Source organism: Aquarana catesbeiana, linkage group LG06 (assembly GCF_042186555.1).
Source record: "Aquarana catesbeiana isolate 2022-GZ linkage group LG06, ASM4218655v1, whole genome shotgun sequence".
NCBI lineage: Eukaryota > Metazoa > Chordata > Amphibia > Anura > Ranidae > Aquarana > Aquarana catesbeiana.
Genome location: NC_133329.1, coordinates 33,357,332 through 33,380,540, shown reverse-complemented (window position 1 = coordinate 33,380,540; position 23,209 = coordinate 33,357,332). Strand labels below are relative to the sequence as shown.

The 23,209-nt window shown below is 41.9% G+C and overlaps 1 protein-coding gene across 1 annotated transcript in view; it reads left to right on the top strand.

The window, feature by feature from the left end:
- LOC141148287 (up-regulator of cell proliferation-like) overlaps positions 1 to 23,209 on the top strand; it is a 51,726-nt gene that overhangs the window by 14,368 nt on the left and 14,149 nt on the right. Inside the window, exon 2 of the mRNA XM_073635577.1 lies at positions 1,131 to 1,188. Within this exon, the coding sequence (XP_073491678.1) occupies positions 1,173 to 1,188 (16 nt within the window). The 5' untranslated portion in view covers positions 1,131 to 1,172. The remainder of the gene's footprint in view (positions 1 to 1,130; positions 1,189 to 23,209) is intronic.

Here is a 23,209-nt window from a genome sequence, read left to right as displayed (position 1 = left end):
TTAGGGAGTCATATTTAGTCGGTAAGCGTGTATTATTCTTATCACATATATGAGAATATATGAACACTTCAAAGGGGGACTTTTTCTTTTGCGTGTGGACTTTCTTCCTTTTTTTAATATCTTTTTGAATTTTCCTTTGCTTTATATATATTGTACATAACTTGACTCTTTCTGGCAGTACGACTCCTGTTGATGTCAGATTATATATCAACAGTATTATTTTTAGGAAAAGTGCCATCTGTTCTCATTAAAAGGTATTGATGAGCTCCAGTCATTGACTTTGCCTAGGCTGAGATGATGTCATCAGTCTTCTGCAAGCAGGAGTAAGAATTTTCTCAGTCCCCCCCCCAGTGATCAGACTGAACATTGTAACTTTGTAGCAAATTACAAAGTGAGAAGCTGCAGCAGTGGCTGAATTTTTTCAAACATTAGTCAATATGGGCAGCACAGTGGTTATTATGGCTGCCTGGCAGCACTATGGTCATCAGTTCAAGTCCCAACCACAGCACCACCTGTCTGGAGTTTGCATGTTCTCCCTGTGTAGGTTTCCTCTGGGTACTCTGGTATCATCCCACACTCCAAAGACATGCTGGTAGGTTAATTGGCTCCGATCTAAATTGGCCCTAGTATGTGTTTGCATGAATGTGAGCTAGGAACCTTACATTGCAAGCTTCTTGAGGGCAGGGACGGATGTGAATATGCAATATATATGTAAAGTGCTGCGTAAGTTCATCGCTCTATGTAAGTACAATATATAAAATACAGCAGAGAACTGCAAAAGTGGCAGGATTTATTTGACTGTGTCATCCCTGAAGCATGCAATTGACTTACTAAAGTATTAGAGCATGCTGACTTAGTAATTAAGGTCATGCCGGTATAATTTTGAATACCCAATCATGTCCAAGGAAAATTTTAAGGATATGTGCTTGCACCTGATTGGATAAGTAAAGTGAACAAAGTAAATGAACATTCACTTTGCAAAGTGCATATTCACATTCCTAAATGAACAGCTTCGGGAACATAGGAAAAGAGATTAGCAAAATGAAAATACAATTTTTGGGTGTATATACAGTATTTATAGAGAGATACAAAGATCTATAAATAAGTATGTTCTGCTTTAAATCTTTTAGTTCGTGGATGTGGATCACGGAAGATAACTTCACACCTTCCAGATGGCTATAACAGGAGGTATGTTTTGTTCTCAATTAGGATGAGCTTCAGGCTTGGGTCTTCCATTGATTGGAGGCTAATCCAGCAAATTCAAGGATCATGCTCCTCGAAAACAAATGTAACAATCTGATCACCCAAATTCTTCATAACATTAATGCATTGCATTGGGTCAGCTGACTTAGAAGGGCTAATAATGGGGGCTTTGCTTTGTGCCAGACACCTCACTATAAAGGGGGGCGCAATGTGGTAGATACCGTTTCTATGGTATTATTATCAATATTCTGTAAATTATATTGATGAGGAAAGTTCCAAGTCCATTCGGTTCTTGTGTAAAAACTCAAAAATTGATTTAATAATAAAATAGCAAAATATTACAAGAACAATATCAAAATGTGGAATGTAAAAATAATATCAATAGTGTATTATATTCTTAAGATGAAAATTTAATCAGATATGTGTCTTTGTGTGTGTGTGTGTGTGACAGAAGCAAATCTGAATTAATCAGTCTTTCTGTTTCTAGCTTTTACTCCTAAAATCTGACCCCCACTTTAACCACTTGCTTACTGGGCAATTAAATCCCCTCCTGTCCAGACCAATTTTCAGCTTTCAGTGCTCACACAATGACAATTACTCAGTCGTGCAACACTGTACCCAAATTATTTTTTTGTCCTTTTTTCATACAAATAGAGCTTTCATTTGGTGGTATTTGATCACCTCTGGGATTTTTATTTTTTGCGCTATAAATGAAAAAAGACCCAACATTTTGAAAAAAATGCATTTTTCTTCGTTTCTGTGATAAAATTTTGCAAATTAGCAATTTTTCTTCATAAATGTTGGCCACAATTTATATTTACTGCTTACAATTTATTTATACTGCCACATATCTTTGGTAAAAATAACCCAAATTAGTGGATATTATGTGGTCTGTGAAATTTATAGAGTCTACAAGCTATGGTGCAAATCATAAAAAAATTATCACATCTGATGTACTGAGGCCTATCTCATTTCTTAAGACCCTAACAAAGCCAGGAAAGTACAAATGCCCCCCAAATGACCCCTTTTTGGAAAGTAGACATTCCAGGGTAATTAGTAAGAGGCATGGTGAGTTATTTGAAGTTGTCATACAGAGGCCCAACATGCAAGGAGCACCATCAGGTGTTCAAGGAGCATAAATTACCCATCTAACTTGTTGACTACCTATTACACTTTTGAAGGCTCCAGAACATCAGGACAATGAAAACGCCCACAAAATGACCCCATTTTGGAAAGTTAACACCCCAAAGTATAATCTATGAGGCATAATGAGTCTTTTGAACGGTTCATTTTTTTCCAGAAGTTTTTGGAAAATTTGGAAAAAAATGAGAACGCATTTTTTTTTTTTACACAAAGTTGGATGTTTATAGGATATATCCAACACATAGCATTTACATAGCAAAAATAACTCCCCAAAATACATTCTGCTACTCCTCCTGAGTATAACGATACCACATGTGTGACACTTTTACACAGCCTGACCACATACAGAGGCCTAACATTGAAGTAGCACCTTCAGGCAGTCTATGAGCATAAAATACACATCTCATTTCTCACCCACCTAATACACTTTTGAAGGCCCTGGAGCACCAGGACAATGGAAACGCCCACAAAATGACCCCATTTTGGAAAGCTAACACCCCAACGTATAATCTATGAGGCATAATGAGTCTTTTGAACGGTTCATTTTTTTCCAGAAGTTTTTGGAATATGTGGAAAAAAATGAAAATGCTTTTTTTTTACACAAAGTTGCCAGTTTATAAGATATTTTCAACCCATAGCATTCACATAGCAAAAATAACACCCCAAAATACATTCTGCTACTCCTCCTGAGTATAACGATACCACATGTGTGAGACTTTTACACAGCCTGACCACATACAGAGGCCTAACATTGAAGTAGCACCTTCAGGCGTTCTAGGAGCATAAATTACACATTTCGTTTCTCAACCACCTATTACTCTTTTGAAGGCCCTGGAGCACCAGGACAATGGAAACGCCCAGAAGCTAACACCCCAACGTATAATCTATGAGGCATAATGAGTCTTTTGAACGGTTCATTTTTTTCCAGAAGTTTTTGGAAAATGTGGAAAAAAATGAAAACGCATTTTTTTTACACAAAGTTGTCCATTTATAAGATATTTCCAACAGATAGCATGTACATAGCAAAAATGACACCCCAAAATACATTCTGCCACTCCTTCTGAGTATGGAAATACCACATGTGTGAGACCTTTAAACAGCCTGGCCACATACAGAGATCCAACATGAAAGGAACACCGTCAAGTGTTCCAGGGACACATAGCATGCACATACCAAGAATTACACCCCAAAATACATTATGCTGAGCAAAGGGTAAACAAAAGATTACCTGTGGTTTTAGTAGCACAGTTGTCCACAGGAGGATAGCACTCGTCCAGGCAGCAGGCAGGGTCAGCAACAGTGAACACAATTTTTCAGGTAGCAGGCAGGGATATTGTCCATATACAGTCCAGGGTCAGTGCAGGCAGAGATATTGTCAGCAGTGCCAAAAATATTGGTTCTGGTAGTAGGCAGGAACATGGTCCATGTGCTGTGGTCAGTGCGACAGACAAAGGCATGATGGCAGTAAGTCCTACAGGCAGCAGGCAGAAGTAGGGCCTTGTTCAGGACAGAATGGGGACAGGGGTAGAGGCTTATCCCACCCAAATCTCTTTGAAGCCTCCAAGTCTCCAGACCCTAATCTAGGAATGAGAAAACAAAGAAAATAGTTTTCTTCATCCAGAAAAACTATTCTGGAGCCCCTCACATATGTGAGACCCCTGTGTTGAATCCCATTAGTCCAGTTGCAGGGTACAAGATCAGTCCAAGAGGCAGGCAAATAACATAGTCAAACAGTCCAAGGTCAGTTCCAGATCAGGCAGCGGTATGTACAGAATTGGCAGGCAGAAGCGTGGTCGAATAACAAGCCAGGGTCACTTACAGAGCAGGCAGTGGCATAAGGGGTGTGAAGGTGTGTGAAGGCAGGAACTGAGGATTACATTTACCATACTTCACTAATAATTTATTGAAGTATGGTAACGACCAAAACATTCACCTATGCAGAGGCCTGGTTGGGAAGGACATTGTACACAATAATAAGATGTGTCTCTTTTGACTCCTCTACTGGTACACACCCTACATCTTTTTTGACGTCTTTGGCCTGTTGGTTTGGGGGGGATTTTATCGGGAAAGTGACGTTCGGAGAGTCGACTAAGAACATCTGATTGGATGTTTTCTGGTGTTCAGGAATATAAGGGCAGTGTAAATTTCCTCCTGGTAGCCAAGGAAGGATTGGGGGTTTTGGGTGGAGTTGCGGTAAATGATTTAGGAATTGAATATGGCCAATTGAAAAAAATAAATTGCTACTTTTTTATACCAATGGTATGTCCGTCTTGTGGCATGGTATGGTTCGAGCATTTGGTCGTTGAAGTTGACTCCCCCCATAAACAAATTGTATTCATGGATGCATGTTGGTTTTTGGATGGGGCCATTTCTTCTGGGGATTTCCATGTAGGTGTTATTGTGGATCGAAGACAACATGTAGACATCCCTTCTGTCCCTCCACTTCACTTCCAGAATATCCTTGTTTCGCAGACTTTCTCAACTTCTTATTGACAAGACTTTGAGGAAAGCCCTTCCAGTTCTTTTTTACCATGCCACATGCTGGCGTCTTCTTCCGGTGAAGGTTGTGGAACAGGAGCAGAGATGTGTAGAAGTTGTCTACGTATAAATGGTAGCCTTTCTCCAGTAGGCGGTATATGAGGTCCCTAACAACTTTCCCGCTGGATCCCAAGAAGTCTGGGAAATTAGAGGGCTGCAGCTGGGTGTCCTTCCCTTCATAGACTATGAAGGAATATGTGTACCCTGTGGTTCAGTCACTTAATTTGTACACCTTCACCCCATAACGGGCCCTTTTGCTGTGGATAAATTGCTTAATTTTAAGCCTGACACTAAATTTAACAAGGGACTCATTCACACATATGTGTAGGTCCGGGGTAAACAACTGGGGGAATATTTTTGAAAAATAATTTAGTATTGGGCGAATTTTGTAAAGCCTGTCATAATTTGGGTAATTTCAGGGAGGGCACTGGGTATTGTCACTGAAATGTAGGAACCTCATGATCATCAGATACCTGGTTCTGGGCATTACCGCAGAGAAGAGCGGCATGTGGTGGATGGGGTGGGTTGACCAATAGGAACGCAATTGATTTTTTTTGGTGAGTCCCATATCAAATGTGGGGCCCAAAAAAACCTTACACTCCTCCATTGTTAGGTCTCTCCACTCGTAGGGACGGGCATAATATGATGTTGGATTTTGCAAAATAAATTGCTGTGCATACAGGTTGCACTGGGCCACAATTGACGCCAGCATATCCTCTGTAAAAATTAAATTAAAAAAATTAATTGGGGTAAAATTCTCTGTGTCCACCTGGACTCCTGGCTGGGCAGTGAAAGGGGGAATGTTAGCTTCTCCTGAATTAGGAGGAAGCCACAAGGGGTTCTGAAAGGCATAGGGAAGGCTGGCATGGGTCCTAACCCTTTGGGGCTGAGGTGAGACCCCATTGGTACTTGGCCTTTCTTGCCAAGTTTCTGCGGTGCTGGTGGATGGCACTGCGGTGCTGGTGGATGGCACTGCGGTGCTGGTGGATGCCACTGCCTCCTCAACAGAACGCCTTCATTTGGCGGGCCAAATGTCTTCCTCCTCTGAGTCTGTCAGTGTTCTACTACTGAGGACTGGCTCATAATTTACGTCAGACTCAGAATCCGAATTTGAAAGGGAATTTGAAAAAGAGAGCTCTCATCGGACGTGGAAAGAATTTGGTATGCCTCCTCGGCTGAAAAGAATCTTTTGGACATGGTTGCTGGTGGTGATGAGACTGCACAGGTGTGTGCTAAGCCTGAACTGATGGGCACTGATGAGGTGGCACTGATGAGCACAGATGCACTGATGTGAAGAACAATGTGTGAAACCATTTAATGTATACAATATAGGCTTCCTTTAAAATTGAAATCAAATACTACATAAATTAAGTATGTATATTATATTTATTGAAAACCCAATGTTCTTATTAATATCCTAATCAAGAAATATTGTAGTATAAAGAACTTAAATTCTCATATATACACAAACTTTTGCATCTTAAGAAATATGAAACCTAAGAGTCTATATAATTTCACTTTTTCAATAACTAAAAGATATATATATATATATATATATATATATATATATATATATATATATACAGTCAGGTCCATAAATTTTGGGACATTGACACAATTTAAATCTTTTTGGCTCTATACAGCACCACAATGGATTTGAAATGAAACTAACAAGATGCACTTTAACTGCAGACTTTCAGCTTTAATCTGAGGGTATTTACATCCAAATCAGGTGAACGGTGTAGGAATTACAACAGTTTGTACATGTGCCTCCCACTTTTTAGGGGACCAAAAGTAATGGGACAATTGGCTGCTCAGCTGTTCCATGGCCAGGTGTGTGTTATTCCTTCTTTATCCCATTTACAAGGAGCAGATCAAAGGTCCAGAGTTAATTTCAAGTGTGCTATATGCATTTGGAATCTGTTGCTGTCAACTCTCAATATGTGATCCAAAGAGCTGTCACTGTCAGTGAAGCAAGCGATCATTAGGCCGAAAAAAGAAAACAAATCTATCAGAGAGATAGCAAAAACATTAGGTGTTGCCAAATCAACTGTTTAGAACATCCTTAAAAAGAAAGAACGCACCGGTGAGCTCAGCCACAACAAAAGACCACGGAAAACAACTGTGGTGGATGACTGAAGAATTCTTTTCCTGGTGAAGAAAACACCCTTCACAACAGTTGGCCAGATTAAGAACACTCTCCAGGAGGTAGGTGTATGTGTGTCAAAGTCAACAATGAAGAGAAGACTTCACCAGAGTGAAAACAGAGGGTTCATCATAAGATGTAAACCATTGGTGAGCCTCAAAAACCGGAAGGCCAGATTAGAGTTTGCCAAACAACATTTAAAAAAGCCTTCACAGTTCTGGAACAACATCCTATGGACAGATGAGACCAAGATCAACTTGTACCAGAGTGATGGGAAGAGAAGAGTATGGAGAAGGAAAGGAACTGCTCATGATCCAAAGCATACCACCTCATCAGTGAAGCATGGTGGTGGTAGTGTCATGGCGTGGGCATGTATGGCTGCCAATGAAACTGGGTCTCTTGTATTTATTGATGATGTGACTGCTGACAAAAGCAGCAGGATGAATTCTGAAGTGTTTCGGGCAATATTATCTGCTCATATTCAGCAAAATGCTTCAGAACTCATTGGACGGTGCTTCACAGTGCAGATGGACAATGACCCGAAGCATACTGCGAAAGCAACCAAAGAGTTTTTTAAGGGAAAGAAGTGGAATGTTATGCAATAGCCAAGTCAATCACCAGACCTGAATCCGATTGAGCATGCATTTCACTTGCTGAAAACAAAACTGAAGGGAAAATGCCCCAAGAACAAGCAGGAACTGAAGACAGTTGAAGTAGATGCCTGGCAGAGCATCACCAGGGATGAAACCCAGCGTCTGGTGATGTCTATGCATTCCAGACTTCAGGCTGTAATTGACTGCAAAGGATTTGCAACCAAGTATTAAAAAGTGAAAGTCTGATGGATGATTGTTAATCTATCCCATTACTTTTGGTCCCTTAAAAAGTGGGAGGCACATATACAAACTGTTGTAATTCCTACACCGTTCACCTGATTTGAATGTAAATACCCTCAAATTAAAGCTGAAAGTCTGCAGTTAAAGCACATCTTATTTCATTTCAAATCCATTGTGGTGGTGTATAGAGCCAAAAAGATTAGAATTGTGTTGATGTCCCAATTACAATATATAAATAAATATATATATATATATATATATATATATATATATATATATATATATATATATATATATATATATATATATATATATAAACTCAATTATTCTGTAAAGATCTAATCCATTCATTCATTCGTTAATATTTGTTAATTGATGTATATTATATTAAAGAAACCTTCTAACATTTCCCTCTCAAAATGATTGATTAAACAATCTTAATCATTTTCTTATCTAAATCCATTTACAACTGCATCTCATTCATATCCATACATGCTTTTAGATCTTAAAATAATTGATTTGAATATATTTTCAATTTTGATTCTATATGGGAAAAAGTGAACTTAATAAATTTTTTGCTTCATATACCATAAAAAATATTTTCACCCTTATTATTTTCTTTTTCTTTTACCAAATAATCAATCCCCTTAACATTGATAAATGTAACATTGTAGTACAATACTTTGACGTATGGATGTCACTTCAAAAATATATATTTCACTTTCCCTCCAAATTGTGTTTAGCATAAATCTACAATCCATACAAACTTTCAAATAAGCTTGTCAAAATTTTAACCTAAAATATGTTTCTTAACTTTAATTCATTCATATATGTGAGATGATTTTAAAAATAAATACATATTACAATGTAAAGTTAGTCCTAACTTGTCTATATGTACTTTAGGAAAATGTACTGTTATCTTAATTAACACCAGATGTTCCTCCTAACTAAAGTGACTCTATTGTGAAGAGGTTTAACCCTTTGAACTCTGAAAATACACTATATGTGATTATAAAATTTGATGTGTAAAAATGATCTCATCTTGATATTATTCTGTGTATTTTAAATATAACAGTACACAATTTCTCCTTTTTGTCATGATTCGAAACCTTGTTTTCACAAAGAAAGGTATCAAATCAACACAGAAAACTGAAGTGAACTATGTCTATTTCCTGATTTAGAGTCATGCGTGCTGTACTCTAATTTTTGTCATCTTCCAGTTCAGCATTTTCTGTAAAATTTTTGCTGAATAGCATAACCATTCTTTGGGTAACACATAGAAAGAGCTACTGAACAAGTCTTGATATTATTAACAAACACTGGCTTAAAGCCTCTCTCAGCACTTGTTCTAAAAACACCATTTACATGTTTTATGAATACATTTGTACAAGCATTATTTTGTACATATTGCTGAGAATGTTCTGTTACCAAATCTACCTGTATAGATTTAAATTGTAAAGGTTTAAAAAATGGGCAATATTTGTCATATAATTCTCCTGAATTAATTCTCTCTAGAAGAAGTATTAGTGATAGATCAGGTGTCTGTAATATGATCTTACTAGATCTCACAATCTTTTCTGTTACTTTGACTGCAAAATAAACACTTAACAATTGCTTAATATGTGTGTCAAAGGTCTTTTCCATATTTGTCAAACCTCTGGAGAAAAAGCCTATTATTTTCTGATCACCTTTTTTTAATTGAGACAAAGTTACTGAAATCAAATTCTCAGATACATTAGTATGCGATACAACAGGAATTGATGAACCAACTTTTCAACATTTCAAAGACATCTGTCTGGGTTTGACCCCATTGATCAAACACAACATCTTTTTGTCTCAAAAAATCAAATAATGGTTTAACTTTACCATCACATTTCTGTAAAAACTCTTTGCAACGATTTACTTCTATCAAAAATTGATATAATGCCTTGTAAGATGTTGGAATTGGAATAGCAGAAATGTTTCTAACTTTTTCTTGTGATAACTGTCTCTGTCTTGACTAATTTGCATGTGAAGGAATGCTACCTGCCTTTTCATCAACTGAACTGACTCTGTGTTCAGTTTCAGGCCTGCTGTTTGTAACAGACTAAATAACTCACTCAAAAGAGTGACATGTTCCTCTATACTCTGTGTAGACAACAAAAACTTGTCCACATGCTGGAAAATACAATCTGGTCTAGAGAATTTTGATAGAACAAAAAATTTGCCCTGGGAATTTGAATGAGGTGATAACTGTTTTGTCAATACACATAGTAAGTAGTAAGTACAATAAAATATGAAATATAAGGATTTATTCAAGTATACAGTCATGCATAATTGATGTCACCAACAATGGCCAGTTTGGAAATACATTAAAATGGAAGATTCTCTCCTTTTGTTAGAGAATTTTGATAATACTTTCTTTAAACTCTTGTGCACTATACTATCACGATTTTCCAATCCTGGAATTATTCTAGTGAATGCATAGGTTTCTTTATTAAAGCTGAAGGCAAGTTTATATTGACAGCTTTTAGCTAATAATAAAGAAAAATGACTATTGGCGATTTCCAGTACAGAAAATACTTAGGCCTTGGCATCCAGGTGTGACATTAAATTTAAATTAGGAACAATAGGTTTGTTATTTGTAATGCATTTATTCAGTGATCTTAAATCAACTGATAAAGAATACGAATCATCACCATTCCTGATAGGCCAAATACAATTATTTACCACTGATTGTGCTTTCTTTAATATTCCTTGTTGTAAAAATTCTTGTACAATGTCAGAAACTGGATCTATTGATTCTTGTAGCAACTTATATTGAATTTGTGGCTTAGGATCTTTTCCCTCAATATCTTTAAACAAACCTGTATCAATTTTGGTCTGACTCCAAAGACTTTTATGTGATCAAACCAATTGTTCCAATACGAGATTGGTTCCTGTATGTGGCCAATTATAAACTGAAGACATGTCAGCTGCTGTACAAAAATTTCCAACATTACTGTACATGGAGGGATCTATTAACATACATTTGGGCCTAGATGAATCTTTCCATATAATGGAATTACTTAAATCATTACCAGTAATCCAATTTAATTTACTAATCACATCTATGCCTAATACATCCCTGGAATTTCAAAAGTCACATCAGAAACATGAGCGTGAGGAGAAAAAAAAAGCCGATCACCAGCGACTGTCAGAGGGATATCGGTCCTGATCAAGGAGAGCTGCCGCCAGCTCATCTGTGCCCACCTGTGCCACCTACCAATGCCACCTACTAGTGCACAACATTGCCACCTACCAGTGCCACCCATCAGTGCCCACAGTGCCACCCATCAGTGCCCACAGTGCCACCCATCAGTGCCCACAGTGCCACCTATCAGTGTCACCAATCAGTGCCTCATCAACAGTGCTGCCCATCAGTGTCACCTACCAGTGCCCATCAGTGTCACCTACCAGTGCCCATCAGTGTCACCTATCAGTGCCCATCAGTGCCATCTATCAGTGCCATTCTATCAGTGGTCATCAGTGCCGCCTTATATGTGCCCATCAGTACCACTTTATCTGTCACATCAGTGCCGCCATATCTGTGCCTATCAGTGCCGCCTTATCTGTGCCTATCAGTGCCTATCAGTGCCCACCAGTGCAGCCTATCAGTGCCCACCAGTGCCGCCTCATCAGCGCAAATCAATGAAAGAAAAAAATTACCTGTTTGCAAAATTTTATAACAAAATATGAAGCATAATTTTTTTCTTCAAAATTTTCCATCTTTTTTTGTTTGGTTAGCAAAAAATAAAAACCCCTGTTGTGATTAAATACCACCAAAAGAAATGTCTATTTGTGTGAAAAAAATGATAAAAATTTAATTTGGGTACAATGTTGTATGACCACGCAATTGTCATTCAAAGTGCGTCAGCGCTGAAAAATTATTATTATTATTATACAAGATTTATATAGCGCCAACAGTTTGCGCAGCACTTTACAACATGAGGGCAGACAGTACAGTTGCAATTATAATCAATATATGAGGGATCAGAGGGCCCTGCTCGCTCATTAGAGCTTACAATCTAGAAGGGAGGGTCAAGTGGAAACAAAAGGTAATAACTGTGGGGGATGAGCTGATGGAAAAAATGAAAATAGTTGTTAGATGTGGGTAGGGTAGGCTTCTCTGAAGAGAAGGGTTTTCAGGGATCGTCTAAAAGCTAATAAAGTAGGAGATACAGACAGATTGGGGTAGGGCATTCCCAGGGGCGGACTGATAACTCATGGGGCCCCCGGGCAATAGGAGATTATGGGGCCCCCGGGCAATAGGAGAAGATTATGGGGCCCCCAGGCAATAGGAGATTATGGGACCCCCAGGCAATAGGAGATTATGGAGTCCCCAGGCAATAGATTATGGGGCCACACAGTATACACACACATACAGTATACACACACAGACACACAATATACACACACAGTATACACACACAGAATACACATACACACACTGAAAAGGTACTGGAGAGGCGGGGCAGCTATGATCTTGGGATTTTTTAAAAAAACACAGATTTTTACATACTGTCCCTGGTTTTATTGAGGCTGGAAACTCTGAAGGGGCCCCTTAGTGGCATTGGGCCCTCGGGCAATGCCCGAGCGCCCGAATGGTCAGTCCGCCCCTGGGCATTCCATAGGATTGGAGAGGCTTTGGAAAAGTCCTGGAGGCGAGCATGGGAGGAGGTGACGAGGGCGCTAAAGAGCAGGAGATCTTGAGAGGAACAAAGAGAACGAGTAAATTGGTATTTAGAGACTAGGCTAGTGATGTAGCTGGGGCGAAATTGTGTATGGCTTTGTACGTAGTTGTTAGTATTTTGAATTTAATTCTTTGGCCAAGTAGAAGGCAGTGGAGGGATTGACAGACAGGAGTACCACACACAGAGCGGTTGGTAAGATGAATGAGTGTGAAAAAATGAAAATTGGTCTGGGCATGAGGGGGGTTTAAGTGCCCAGTAAGCAAGTGGCTAAATTACATTTTGGAAAATTAATATTCACAGGTAATTTGTGTTTAGTTAAACTGAGTTCAGCTAATAAATCTATTAACCATTTAGTTTTCCTACCATTTAATAAACCATGTAACCATGACCTTCCACCTCCATCTATTAAAATTGGAGCAACATAATTTAATGTTGGAGGAGTCTCAGAAACTTTTTTTAATCCTGATGGTGATGGAAGTAATCCATCTCTCTCATTGTCAGCATTGTTTGTCATATTGATTGAACTGTCATTAACAGTTAGTATACTGATCTGTTTGACTTCTGAGGCATAAGGCAAATCAATCAACCTATTGTTTGGACAAGGATGAATAAATTGTTCAGAAATTTCCTCATTTTCTAATTCCAAAGTTTTCCTTTGTGAATCTAATTTATATTTTCAACATTCTTTCTGTACATGGCCACATTTCTTACAATGTATGCAAATAATATTTCTGCTCTGAAACCTTGGTTCTGCCTGTGACATGTATCTCACCATATCTGGGAGTGGCCATACACGTGGCAACTCTCTGGTCACCATTTTGCCTGTCTTAACATTGTGTGCATACTGCATCTTTATTCATTAATTTTGTTTTAAGCAAAATGTCATGATCTTGGTCATCAATCTCTATAGACCACATATCTGGTACAAAAGACTTCTGTTTAGAGTCTGCACTATCATTAATCTCTAAACTCTTGCTTGACTGTGCTTTTAGAATTTACACAAATCCTTTTTACATTATTCTGTAATTCAGACAAATGAATATCTTTTATTGAATTGCACTTTGCAAATCATCTATTCCTTGGACAATTAACACATACACTGTTATTTTGCTGAGTCTTTGTTTTCCCTTTTGTACAAACAACATTCCTTTTAGAAACTCCTAATATCATTGTGTCAAAAACTTTAACTAACTTTATCACATTTCTAACCTGTTTGCTGAATCTCTTAAAATTAAATTCTTAATATTAGCCTGTAAGCATTCATTGATCATGTAACACCATAATTCATCATCTTTAACAAATTTTGACAGATTTTTGAATTCTAATTTACTCTCACTAGATAATTCATCAATAAAATTCATTACCAATTCGAAACAGACTTCCTATATGTAACACACGTTCCCTCTTTTGGCGGGAAATAATGTCATCAAAGAACAGAGTTTTCTTGCACGTGAGCAAACGTTCCACCAATTTTGATGATTCTATGATTCCAGGTTCATTCGATGTTGCTGATCTGAGGCTTATATCAGAGTGACAATACAGGAACATAGTTAAGAGACATTTGTCAGCTTATAATTACATAGTTGGTCAGGTTAAAAAAAGACACAAGTCCACCCAGTTCAACCATAAAAAATAAATAAATAAAATAAAAAATATCGTACAATCCAATATACCCAATTCTATACCCACAGTTGATCCAGAGGAAGGCAAAAAACCCCAGCAGAGCATGCTCCAATTTGCTACAGCAGGGGAAAAAATTCCTTCCTGATCCCCCAAGAGGCAATCGGATTTTCCCTGGATCAACTTTACTTATAAATGTTAGTACCCAGTTATAATATGTACATTTAGGAAAGAATCCAGGCCTTTCTTAAAGCAATCTACTGAGCTGGCCAGAACCACCTCTGGCAGGAGTCTATTCCACATTTTCACAGCTCTTACTGTGAAGAAACCTTTCGGTATTTGGAGATGAAATATCTTTTCCTCTAGATGTAAAGAGTGCCCCCCTGTCCTCTGTGTTGACCATAAAGAGAATAACTCAACACCAAGTTCACTATAGGGACCCCTTATATATTTGAATATGTTGATTAGGGATGAGCTTCGAGTTCGAGGCAAACTCATGTTTGACTCGAACATCGGCTGTTTGCCAGTTCGCCGAACAGCGAACAATTTGGGGTGTTCGCTGCAAATTCGAAAGCCGCGGAACACTCTTTAAAAGTCTATAGGAAAAATCAAAATTGCTCATTTTAAAGGCTTATATGCATGGTATTGTCATAAAAAGTGTTTTGGGACCTGGGTCCTGCCCCAGGGGACATGGATCAATGCAAAAAAAAGTTTTAAAAACTGCCATTTTTTCGGGAGCAGTGATTTTAATAATGCTTAAAGTGAAACAATGAAAGTGTAATATTCCTTTAAATTTCATACCTGGGGGATGTCTATAATATGCCTGTAAAGGGGCGCATGTTTCCCATGTTTAGAACAGTCTGACAGCAAAATGACATTTCAAAGGAAAAAAAATCATTTAAAACTACTCGCTGCTATTAATGAATTGCCGGTCCGACAATACACATAAAAGTTCACTGATAAAAACTGCATGGGAATTCCCCACAGGGGAACCCCGAACCAAAATTAAGAAAAAATATGACGTGGGGTCCCCCTCAAAATCTATACCAGACCCTTCAGGTTTGGTATGGATTTTAAGGGGAACCCTGCGCCAACATTTTTTTAAAAAATGGCGTGAGGTCCCCCCAAAAATCGTTACCAGACCCTTATCCGAGCACGCAACCTGGCAGGCCACAGGAAAAGAGGGAGGGAAGAGAGAGTGCCCCCCCTCCTGAACCGTACCAGGCCACATGCCCTCAACATTGGGAGGGTGCTTTGGGGTAGCCCTCCAAAACACCTTGCCCCCATGTTGATGGGAACAAGGGCCTCATCCCCTTGCCTGGTGGTTGTGGGGGTCTGCGGGCGGGGGGCTTATCGGAATCTGGAAGCCCCTTTAACAAGGGGACCCCCAGATCCCGGCCCTCCCCCCTGTGTGAAATGGTAAGGGGGTACAAAAGTACCCCTACCATTTCACAAAAAACTGTCAAAAATGTTAAAAATGACAAGAGACAGTTTTTGACAATTCCTTTATTTAAATGCTTCTTCTTTCTTCTATCATCTATCTTCTATCTTCAAAATTTAAAATTCTTCCTCCATCTTCTTCCATTTCTGGTTCTTCTGGTTCTTCCTCCGGTGTTCTCATCCGGCATCTTCCTCCACGGTGTCTTCTTCCCTTCTTCTTCTCGGGCCGCTCCGCATCCACCAAGATGGGAGGCTCCAGCTGTGTGACGCTTTTCCTCTTCTGACGGTTCTTAAATAATGGAGGGCGGGGCCACCCGGTGACCCCGCCCCCCTCTGATGCACGGAGACTTGATGGGGAATTCCCTGTGGCATTCCCCGTAACATCAGAGGGGGCGGGGTCACCTGCAGAGACCTCAGACTGGACCAAAGGTTTACCTTCCAACAAGACAATGACCCTAAGCACACAGCTAAAATAAGGAAGGAGTTGCTTCACAACAACTCCGTGACTGTTCTTGAATGGCCAAGCCAGAGCCCTGACTTAAACCCAATTGAGCATCTCTGGAGAGTAGGGATGAGCTGAACACCCCCCCCGGTTCGATTCGCACCAGAACCTGCGAACGGACTGAAAGTTTGCGCAAACTTTAGAACCCCATTAAAGTCTATGGGACTCGACCGTTCGAAATCAAAAGTGCTAATTTTAAAGGCTAATATGCAAGTTATTGTCCTAAAAAGGGTTTGGGCACCCGGGTCCTGCCCCAGGGGACATGTATCAATGCAAAAAAAAGCTTTAAAAATGGTTGTTTTTTCGGGAGCAGTGATTTTAATGATGCTTAAAGTGAAAAAAAGTGAAATATTCCTTTAAATATCGTACCTGGGGGGTGTCTATAGTATGCCTGTAAAGTGGCGCGTGTTTCCCCTGCACAAAATTACATTTTTAAAGGAATAAAAGTCAATTAAAACTGCTTGCGGCTTTAATGTAATGTCGGGTCCCGGCAATATGGATGAAAATCAGTGAGACAAACGGCATGGGTACCCCCCACCCCCCAGTCCATTACCAGGCCCTTTGGGTCTTGTATGGATATTAAGGGGAACCTTGCACCCAAATTAAAAAAAGGAAAGGCGTGGGGCCACCAGGCCCTATATACTCTAAACAGCAGTATACAGGCGGTGCAAACAAGACAGGGACTGTAAGTTTGTTTTCAAGTAGAATCTGTTTGTAATTTTGAACTGGTACATTTTTAAAGTGAAGCTCCAGCCAAAAAATCTATTTTTAAGCTTTTTGGAAAACATAGGGAAAGGTTATCACCCCTGTAACATTTGTTTTGCTGTCTGTGCACCTCTTCAGAAGATTTCACCTCACTTTCTGTCCCAATGACAAATGTTTTTTGAAAATTTGGGGTTTTTAGTGAAACAAGGTTGGTGATAAAGCACCAGTGAAGAGGAGACATGTTTTTTTTCCCATATTAACTCTTACAGGAGGGAATTTCCCTTCCTAGGGGTATATTTCATCTCACTTCCTGTTGTCTCCTTCCATTTGCAAGTAGGAGTCGTTTGTAAGTTGGATATTTGAAAGTAGGGGCCTGCCCTATATACTCTGCAGAAATTGGGGCCTTAGGTGTTGGTAATGCCACAACACTGTAAGCCCTCACAGTTACTCTTGGTGGGCGCAGGAACGGGCCCTGCTGTGAAATATTAGATCAAGAATTGTAAATACATGCCATTGTTGAACAGTGGTAGAAAAATTGGGCCTTTGATGTTGGTGGTGGTGGTGTTGCCACAACACTGTAAGTCCTCACAGTTACTCTTGGTGGGCGCAGGAGCGGGCCCTGCTGTGAAATATTATATCAAGAATTGTAATTACATGCACCTGTTGAACAGGGGCAGAAAAATTGGGCCTTTAGTGGTGGTGGTGTTGCCACAATACTCTGCAGAAATTGGGGCCTTAGGTGTTGGTGTTGCCACAACACTGTAAGCCCTCACAGTTACTCTTGGTGGGCGCAGGAACGGGCCCTGCTGTGAAATATTATATCAAGAATTGGAATTACATGCACCTGTTGAACAGGGGCAGAAAAATTGGGCCTTTAGCGGTGGTGGTGTTGCCACAACACTGTAAGCCCTCACAGTTACTCTTGGTGGGTGCAGGAATGGGCCCTGCTGTGAAATATTAGATCAAGAATTGTAATTACATGTCCCTGTTGAACAGGGGCAGAAAAATTGGGCCTTAGGCACTGGTGCCACAACACTGCAACCCCTCACAGATGCTATAGTTGGAGCGCAGAATTGAGCCCTGCTGCAAAGTATTGCATCAAAAATTGTAATTATAAGCGCCTGTTAAACAGGGGCCTTGGGCACTGGTGCTGGTGCCACAACCTTGCAACCCCTCTCAGACAGTCTAGTTGGAGCGCAGGAATGAGCACTGCTGCAAAGTATTGCATCAAAAATCGGAATTACACACCCCTGTTAAAAAGGGGTAGAAAAGTTGCCACAACACTGCAACCTCTCACAGATGCTATAGTTGGAGCGCAGGAATGAGCCCTGCTGCAAAGTATTGCATCAAAAATTGTAATTATATGCCCCTGTTAAACAGGGGCTGAAAAATTGGGCCTTGGGCACTGGTTCTGGTGCCACAACACTGCAACCACTCACAGATACTATAGTTGGAGTGCAGGAATGAGCCCTGCTGCAAAGTATTTTATCAAAAATTGTAATTACATGGCCCCTGTTAAACAGGAGCAGAAAAATTGGGCCTTGGCCACTGGTGGCGGTGCCCAGAACCAAAAATGTTCTTACAAGCTTTCAGCATGAAAATTGAGGAGAAAGAGGATTGTGACTCAGCATAACAGGATAGTCACTCAGCATCAGCATAGGCAGTCTTGAAGGGATCTCACATTTAAAAAAAATCAATCGGTTACATCAGCATCAGGTGCTTGGTTGCTGGTGATCTAAGACTGATTCATTTTTATGAAGGTCAGCCGATCGACCGATTCGGTGGACAGGCGCACCCTGTGATCGGTTACAAAGCCTCCAGCAGCACTGAATGTGCGTTCTGAAAGAACGCTGGATGCAGGACAGGCCAGTAGCTCAATTGCATACTGTGCAAGCTCTGGCCAGCGATCCATCCTCAAGACCCAGTAACCAAGAGGATTTTCTGTGGGAAAGGTTTCCAAGTCTGATCTAGCCCCTAGGTAATTCTGCACCATGTTAATCAGACGCTGGCGATGGTTGCTGGAACCGATCAGACCTTGGGGCTGCGGACTAGAAAATTGTCTGAATGCATCGGTCAGACGACCACCTTCTCCACCACTCCTTCTGTGACTGGCCGAAGCCTTAGCAACACATTGTCCAGGAGGACCAGGAAATTGTAACCTCCCAGGCTCTGGAAACGCGTTGCACAAACCTTTCTACAAGGCCTCCTGAAGATGTTTCATCCTCTGCTACCTCTGCGACGGCAAGATAAGGTCCACAACCTTACCCTTGTAACGTGGATCAAGGAGGGTTGCCAGCCAGTAATCATTCCTCCCCTTGATACCATGAATATGAGGATCCTTCCACAGGCTTTGCAGGATCAGGGAGGCCATGCAGTGTAGGTTTGCTGAGGCATTCGGCCCAGAGTCCTTTGGGTCACTAAGGACGACATGATCCACAGCCACCTCCTCCCAGCCACGTACAAGTCCATGGGTTTCTTCAGATTGTAAATGATTCCTTGAAGACTACTGCTGATGCTGAGTGCAAGGCTCAACCTCCATGCTGACACAATCCTCCCCCTCCTCCTCGTCCTCTTCCTGTGTAATCGGCGGGCCTGTAGGAACACTGTCTGGATAAAGGGGGCTTTGAGAGGAAAGGAAATCCTCCTCTTCCTCACTCTGTTCTGCCTCAAGTGCCCTGTCCATTATTCCATGCAGCGTGTGCTCCAACAGGTGGACAAGAGGGACAGTGTCACTGATGCATGCACTGTTACTGCTCACCATCCTCATGGCCTCCTCAAATGGTGACAGGACAGTGCATGCATCCCTGATCATGGCCCACTGGTGTGGGGAAAAAAAACAAGGTCCCCGACCCTGTCCTGGTGCCATAGTCGCATAGGTACTCATTTATGGCACTCTGCTGCATGTGCAGCCACTGCAGCATGGCCAATGTTGAGTTCCACCTGGTGGGCATGTCACAGATTAGGCAGTTCTTGGGCAGCTTAAATTCCTTTTGGAGGTCAGCCAGCCGAGCACTGGCATTATATGACCTGTGGAAATACACACAGACTTTCCTGGCCTGCCTCAGGACATCCTGTAAGCCCGGGTACCTGCCCAAGAACCGCTGCACCACCAAGTTAAGGATGTGAGCCAAACAGGGCACATGGGTGAGTTGTCCCTGTCGGAGGGCGGAGAGGAGGTTGGTGCCATTGTCGCAAACCACCATACCTGCTTTAAGCTGGCATGGCGTCAACCACCTCTGAACCTGCCCCTGCAGAGCTGACAGAATCTCTGCCCCAGTGTGGCTCTTGTCCCCCAAGTACACCAGCTCAAGCACCGCATGGCATCTTTTTGCCTGTGTGCTTGCGTAGCCCCTTGAACGCCTACGGAGCACCGCTGGTTCTGAGGACAAATCAGCACAGGAAGAGGTAATGGAGGAAGAACAAGAGGAGGGGGTGGAGGAGAGAGGTGCGGCAGAATCACCACTAGTAGAATTTTGGAGGCGTGGTGGCAGAACAACCTCCAACACTACTGCACCCTGTCCTGCATCTTTCCCAGCTGCCAGAAGAGTCACCCAATGCACCGTGAAAGATAGATAATGTCCCTGTCTTTGCCTTCTGGACCATGAGTCAGCAGTAATATGCACCTTACCACTGACCGCCCTGTCCAGCGAGGCCAAGACATTGTCTTCAACATGCCGGTAGAGAGCTGGAATCGCCTTCCCTGAGAAAAAGTGGCATTTGGAAACCTGCCACTGAGGAACCGCATATTCCACAAACTCATGGAAGGGGGCAGAGTCTACCAATTGAAAAGGCAGCAGTTGAAGTGCTAGCAATTTAGCCAAGCTAGCATTCAACCGCTGGGCATGTGAATGGCTGGGAGCGAACTTCTTTCGGCGGAGCAGCAGCTGGGGCAGGGAAATTTGCCTGGTACAATCTGATGTTGGTGTAACGATAGCAGTTTACCCGCAAAATAAGAGACGATGGTTCCGCGCTTAGGAAACAAATAGGAAAAAAGAACTGCAGCCCCCCTAACACAGAATATCACCTAGGTGAGATTCAAATCAACAAAAATTCTATAATGAGGGAATTGGCGCTGTTCAACTATGTATGCACTGGATATTAATGGTGTATAAAAAAATATATATAAAATATATTAATGAGTGCAACAGATATATGTGTGAGAAATTGTAGTGAAATAAGGAGCTAAATATAGGTGAAATGCTCCTACAACAATACACTATACAATAAAGTGCAACGTGCTAGAACAAATATAATCAAATATATCAATAAAAGTGAAAATCTGCAAACATTCCAAATGTGTGATAAAAAAGATGGTACAAAATTATAAAAACATTCTGAACCACTATGGTAAAGTCCCCAGCTAAGATGTATAAAAAATCCAATTCATAAACCGAGTGATGAAGAAGTAATAAAAAGTGCTGAAAACTGGTGAAAAAATGATGAAAAAATATATAATAAAAACAATGTCCCAAAAAATGAATATTCAGAAAAAACTGTGGTGTGTCCTTTCAATACAATGGCAATATTCTTAGTGTGGCAAGTACTTCCCGTCTTCCACTGCAACCCCACTCGTGCCCTCACTCACCAGAGTGCCCAACCCCTGCAGGAGTAAAAGGCATGTAGACCAAATCCAGCAGTGATGATCCTTGGTGACAGTCCTCAGCCCAGTGGCCGTCCTTCCCTTCTCTGGTATCGCGGTTTTCGATACTTGGCTGTGACACACCTAATTCTACACCTTCATTCCTCTCAGTGCAGGTTTCAGAGAGGACTGAAGGTATAGTGGGGTTGGAGACCCCAGCTGATGAGGAGCAAGGAGAGGTCCGCTTTGTTCTTTGGTGTGGGTCTTTTAGGTACGCTTGCCAACGAACTGCATGGCAGGTCAACATATGTCTGGTCAAGCATGTGGTGCCCAAGCGGGTGATGTTTTGGCCATGCGAGATACGCTTGAGACATATGTTGCAAATAGCAGCGGTGGGATCTGATGCACTCATCTCAAAAAAGGCCCACACCAAAGAACTTTTGGAATAACGCTCTGCGGTGTGATGCAGTTGGTGTGCTGCCCTTAAGCTGGCCCCTGGAGGGCATCCTGCCTCGTTGGAGATGTGCCTCCTCCTCCTCTCTTCTATCAGGCACCCACGTGGAGTCAGCGACCTCATCATCCCCTCCCTCCTCATCACTGGAGCAAAGCTGGCAGTATGCTGCAGCTGGGGGAACATGACTGCCAGATTGCTGTCCTTCTTGGGCACCCCCTCTCTCTGGGCTCACGTTACTGCCTTCCTCTAGCTGGGCACCATCATAATGCTGGGCATCTTCCTGCAGCATATACCCAACACTGTGGTCAAACAGTTCTGGGGACTCCTCAGGAGGACATGGTGGGGCTAGGGAAGGAGTGACTGATGCCATTGAGCCGAGGGAAGAGGCAGCGTTGGCAGCTGCTTTGCCAGACAAAGTACCCGGAGCCTGGGTGAGAGAGGATGAGGAGGATGAGGATGGCTTGGTCATCCACTCTACCAAGTCTTCCGCATGTTGCGGCTCAACATGGCCAGCTGCCGAAAAAAAGGACAAGTGTGTCCCACGGCCACGTGCTGATGAGGATGCACCGTCTCCATGACCAGCACTGTTGCCTCTAGACACAGAGCCTGCTTGCCCTCTTTTATTGGCTTGTGACTGTCTGCCTCTCCTTATTGGCCTTCCAGACATACTAATGGCCTGCAGTGAGATGTAGCTGCACAAAGCTGGGATGTATATATATACTGATACTGCAGCTAGCAGAATCAACTGCCTGTCTGTGGTACAGTACCTGACCGCGAGATTGTGTTTCCAGCGCGCTGGTTCTCAGTGACAGGCTACTGTGCATGTCGCGCTGGCTCACTCATCGGGAAAGGAAAACTTTGTTTTCCTTTCCCGATGAGTGACAGGCAGTGCTGACAGCTGTCTGGTATGAATCATGAGGGGGAACGCCGTTCCAAATTTTAAATGAAAAAAACGGCATGGGTTCCCCCCAGGGGCATACCAGGCCCTTAGGTCTGGTATGGATTGTAAGGGGAACCCCGTACGCCGAAAAATCTGCGTGGGGTCCCCCCAAAATCCATACCAGACCCCGATCCGAGCACGCAGCCTGGCCGGCCAGGAAAGGGGGTGGGGACGAGCGAGCGCCCCCCTCCTGAGCTGTACCAGGCTGCATGCCCTCAACATGGGGGTTGGGAGCCTTGGGGGAGGGGGAGCGCCCTGCGGGCCCCCCCACCCCAAAGCACCTTGTCTCCATGTTGATGAGGACAAGGGCCTCTTCCCAACAACCCTGGCCATTGGTTGTCAGGGTCTGTGGGTGGGGGGCTTATCGGTAATCCGGCTCCCCACCCTCTGTGAA